General features: G+C 29.3%; 1 protein-coding gene across 4 annotated transcripts in view; it reads left to right on the forward strand.

The window, feature by feature from the left end:
* The first annotated feature begins 1,227 nt into the window (after positions 1–1,227).
* LOC123014138 (mitogen-activated protein kinase kinase kinase 13-A) overlaps positions 1,228–5,217 on the forward strand; it is an 18,045-nt gene continuing 14,055 nt past the window's right edge. The window contains exons 1-2 of one of the 4 annotated variants that reach the window (XM_044413052.1): positions 1,228–1,324; positions 4,298–4,435. In XM_044413052.1, the coding sequence (XP_044268987.1) occupies positions 4,302–4,435 (134 nt within the window). In that variant the 5' untranslated portion in view covers positions 1,228–1,324; positions 4,298–4,301. Of the gene's footprint in view, positions 1,325–1,584; positions 1,869–4,297; positions 4,436–4,572; positions 4,698–5,217 lie in introns of those variants that run through there. The other 3 variants (XM_044413051.1, XM_044413054.1, XM_044413053.1) reach the window with 3 other exon arrangements.

Genomic DNA, 5,217 nt, shown 5'->3' on the forward strand with positions numbered 1-5,217 from the left:
TGTGCAAAAAATTCTAGAATTATTTTTCCAACAGAAATAAATAAGAGTCAAGCTGCAAAATTTAAACTGTCATAACTTAGAAATTTTTATAGAAAGAATTTTTTTTTAATTTTTTCCATGTTCCTGGTATCTTACTCACGGCATTTTTTTCTGGCGCACCCTGTATAAAAAATTATAATTTTTGATCACCCGGTATAAACAAATTATAGGTTTTAGAATAAAAAACTGATATTCTGAATTAAAAAAGTTTAAATTTAATTACTTAATCACAAAAATATTTTCGCTTTTTTCTATTAAGGTGTTTGATAATTAAAAAAAATAAATAAAAAGGTTTAAATAAAAAAAAGATTTCACGTAAATAATGCAACATATAACAAACAACACGTAGATAGACATTAGAAAAAAGAAAATTAAGATTTTTTTTTTAAAACAATCGTTTTTTTTTTGTTTTTGAGTTGTGCCAAAATTTTCCTTTTTTTAATAGCTTTTTACAAAGGCTATGATATAAGGATTGTTTTATTCAATTTTATCGAAAAAAATTCATTTGAGTTGTCATTTTGAAAATAAAATCGTTTAACTCAAAAACAAAATAAAATTTTATTCTCAAAACCCAATCACATCTTTTATAGTACTTTTTATTATTTATTATTTTTTGATAACAAATGATTTAAAAAATGCTTGGTTAAATATTTTTATTAATGAAATTCGAGATTTCCTTATTGTGGATTTGAAGAAATGAACAAAATTAATAAAAAAAAATTAAATAAGACATTTTAACGTTTTTTTAATACCTAAAAAGTTCTTTTTTTTTCTCTTAAACATTCTTAAAATGTAGAAAAACATAGAAAGGAAATTACTTTTGAAACAAACAATAAATACTTTCAATTAAAAAATATTTAATTTTCCGTATTTACAATCAACTGACGCAAAAACAAATATTTAATCAAATCAGTATTTTAATAAGTAGTGATAAGCCTCATATCTTTGACGATGACGTTTAATTTAAAGCGTCACTTAATTGCAAAACTAAATTGAATTAAACAAATCGATTTTTATAATTCTTCCCGGATCAGAGAAAATTGGAACAAATTTATTTATAAGACGATCCTCAAGCCAAAATTCCAGGAATTTCTCCGAGCTTTTCTCGGAAACATTCATTACTCTTAAATGTCAAAGTTTCTTCTTATTGCATCACAGGATAACGCACGCACGCCCCTGGAAAAATCAATGCTCCAGGCATTTATTCCGGTCGCAAAATGGCGCGTAAATGCTTGATATTACAGTCGATTCCGGTGATTACATTGTGATATAATTGAATAAATGGGTAAGTGGTCCTGAAATTCCTGAATTTATTTCCTGAATTTATTTGAAAAGCCTCCTCCACCTGTTCGACTGTCTCTACCTGACCCCTTGGTACAATAGAAAGCAGACAATACAATACCATGGGCGCCTAAACCCATGGCCACTACCTATGACGTGTACAGACTTGTTACCTGTCTTTTGCATCTCTTTCTAACTCTCATGGGGGCCCCCATTGTCTCTGTTGCGTGGTTTCCCCTTCACTCGATCGTCGAAGAGGGGATTTTATCAGAGAATCAAACGCCGTTGAAAGATAACGGGAATATTGTAGTATGTTGTATTTTTGCGATGATGGTGGTGTCCAAAATCAAGGGATGAAATATATTTAGGTGTTTTTGTGGGTCTTTGTGTCGTGGGTGGCCATTTTACCTTTTTACCTGGGTTGAATAACGTGTGAACATGCCGTGGTTTCAGTTGGGTCCATGGTCGGTGTGAGTGTAGGTGAAATTGGGAAAATTATTCGTTTTGGTGGTGATATGGGACTCGCATGGTAATATAACTCCCACCAGGTGAGTAATTAATGTTTTTCTTATTATTGATTGGTGGAGTCACTTTGTTTTCCCGGAAATTTGCGTCTGAGGGAGTCACCGGAGCATCGATCCAAACATTGGCCAAAAAATTGAATTTTTGTGAGATTTTTGATTATCTAACTTTTCCTCGAATCTGATAAAATCTTACTTAGAAGAGTGATCAAAAATTTTTGAGATAATTTTGTCGTTCACTTTTATTCGTCTTTCTCTTTATATGAACAGCTTTCTTTTCTTGCTTTCAAACTAATTTAATTTTCTTGTTTTATGTGTTCCAGAAACACAAGTGATTAATTAAGTTCCGATAATATATCATAAATATTTTTGATAAATTCTTTTGGTGGAAAACAATTAAAAATGTTCGTTGCATTTTTAAGACGCAAGTCAAATAATAAATTGATTGTGAAACCAACGATTCACATATCTTGCTATTATAATAGGAAAAAATATCTGAATTGTAGCGTTTAGAATAAAATGTGCGAAAATAAATGGTTTGTTATTTGTTATTTTTAACGGTAAAAAAACTAGGATCAAGAAACAAGTGTTTGGGCTTCTTAAGCAACCAATATCAGGTGTATTACAGGTAGTTCTACCTGATGATGATTATGTAAACAGCCGCAACACATGTCGTGCTTTTGTAAAAAAAAACTTTTTATTTATTCTACTTTACGTGATTACAAAGTTAGTTTGGTTTTTTAGAAAAATCAAAAAAAAAATTCAAATCAAACGGTATTTTGAATCGTCTTATATAAAACTGAAAAAATGTAAGTAACTGAAACAATTTTTTTTTCATTTCAAATCGGTTATTTTTTGAGAATACTTAATTTTAAAACGATATTTTTTTATATTCTAGGTTGAATATTATTTTATCTGCAAACGTCACAAAAGTGACCACTTTTATGACTAAAAGTTTTATCTTTCAACCATCGAGTAAAAATTCTACTTTTGCGCCTAAGCGTTTTTACTTTTACCATGAATTATTGACATTTACATTGGTAAATTGGTAAATGTTTTTTTAGCAATTTCTGAAGATAAGCTGTGTATCATCAGCATCTTAGATTTTTCCCTACTAACTGCACTAGTTAAATTAAGAAAAACTTTCAAAAATCTTAAGTAATTTGGAGCAAACGTTGTCAACTTTTTTTTAAATTCTTAGATGTTTTCTCTGTTTTTTTAATAAACTCAAATAATTTTGTTTTTGTGTAGAAGACTTTTTGTTGTCTTAAATCACTTTCACTCCTAATAACGTAATGTACAGTTGGAGACAAAATACTTTGGTCGTCACTTTTCTGACAGTTTAATGTAATTCAAGCTTTAACGTTAAAATAAATGTCAATTTCAAATTAATGACAGCTATTATATCTTTCTATCAAAAATATGTACAAATTGTCAACTATGATTGACAGTAGCTAAAAATAAGGTTAACAGTCCTAAAGCGTGCTTTACAATTTAATGTTACTCAAGTGACATTGACGACCAAAGGATTTTGTCTCCAGCTGTACAGTTGCGGAATTAATTTCAGACAGTACTTTTTTGTCACTTTAAAAAGCTCACTGAAACTTTTTTTTGCCCGTTATTATGCTACAAATCACTATTTTTGAAAGTAAAAGAAGTCAAAATAACATAAACATGACAAGAGTAAAAAATGAGGTTACTAACGTAAAGGTTGTTTTAGATTTTACATTATGAAAATGACAATAGTGCCCGAAATTTTAATTCCGCAACTGTACCTACTATTATTTTGAATCTTCCTGCATAAAAGTTAAAAAAAACTTATTTTAAAATAAACATAAATTTTTTCAAATTTGAAATTGAATGTTATTCTGTATAAAATTGAGAGAAAAATCTGAAATCCAAAAATTTTGAAAATAAAAAATAACGTTCTTAAATTGTGTTTTATCTTTTTCCATTTTATTACTTTTTATAGATGTTATCTGCATATTTTGTTGTGATACATTTATTCGTTAAACATTCTTGAACTTTAGAAAATCCCAAAACAAAGATTTTTTGTGTATTTATTTGACATTTAGATTTGTTGAGTTGAATTAAAATTGCTTTAAAACCGAAATAACTGTGTAATCTAACAATAAAATATAACGAAATTTGGCGACCTTGTAATTAGTTCATTGCTCGCTTTCTATAAATGAATTATTGTTTTTAAGGACAAACCACCTTATCTAAAATATTTTTGAGCATTGTTGTTCAAATAATAGCAAGATTTAAAACACTAAAAAATTGTTGTGTAATTTAATCCAACAGCTGCAAAACATGGTAAATAATTGTTGTACCAGTCTGTAATTTCACTTGCGATAAGATAACTATTGATGTTTACCTTTAAAGAAACTCCAAGACAATATATTTTAAAAGATTTGTCTTTTTTTCGCACGAATTGCATACATTTTTTTTTTCAGATAGATGATGCATACCCCTGTCGGAACCCTGGAGCGGGACCCCATCCCCCCTCCCTACTCTCCACCAATCAGCGATGATTTGAGTGTCATGTCACATGTCATACCTCGTAAAGATGAGTGCAACAATCTCACGAACAGGTTTGTTCAATTTTAGATAATCCAGTTATCGGGACAAAAAAAAATATTTTGTTCATCCAAAGTCTACTAGATTGACTTGCGCTATAAATCGAATAGCTCTTATCACAAATGACTGATAAGCCAGTCGTCGCAAATGAAGTCTTGTGAAAATGCGTAATATGAATTATCCAATCCCAGTTACACGTTTTAAGGAGATTCTTGACCAAATTTTGACCAGTCCATTGCCTGTTAAATGGGGCGATTCGGTCACCCTGCAAGAATGGTAAATTTTTCTTTATTTTGCGTTTAATACAGTTTTATCAGCCAAATCTGTGATATGCACCACTCTACAGGGTGTGTCAGATTTTGGGCCCCAGAGAAAATTTTCAAATAGGATAAGAAAAATGTCTAAAAAATTCTGTCAAAAAAATTTGACATTTGGTCAAGGAATGTGTAATTTAATTTTTTTAATTTGAGGTTATGACATGAATTTATTATTCCTATCGACGCAACAAAAACTAGATGTACCCACTGAACTAACAAAAAATAGATTTCCAGTTTATTAACAAAAAAATTATAAAAATTATTAATTTTTTTAACATTTTTTTCCATGTTCTTGGTATCTTACTTTTCCTCTGGGGTACGAGTTCTGYCGCACCCTGTATTTTGTTACATCTCGCAAAAATCTAAATTTCGTTTTATTTCAATTTGTCATAGAAAAAATATGAAGTTTTTATATTTATATATTTTTTACTCCTGATTTTAGATTTTTATGAGTTGAAGACAAAAACAAATTTTAGTAA

This window comes from Tribolium madens, unplaced genomic scaffold, assembly GCF_015345945.1.
Source record: "Tribolium madens isolate multiple individuals breed KSU strain unplaced genomic scaffold, Tmad_KSU_1.1 Scaffold_97;HRSCAF=244;Tcas5.2_LG3a, whole genome shotgun sequence".
In the NCBI taxonomy this organism is placed as follows: Eukaryota; Metazoa; Arthropoda; class Insecta; order Coleoptera; family Tenebrionidae; genus Tribolium; species Tribolium madens.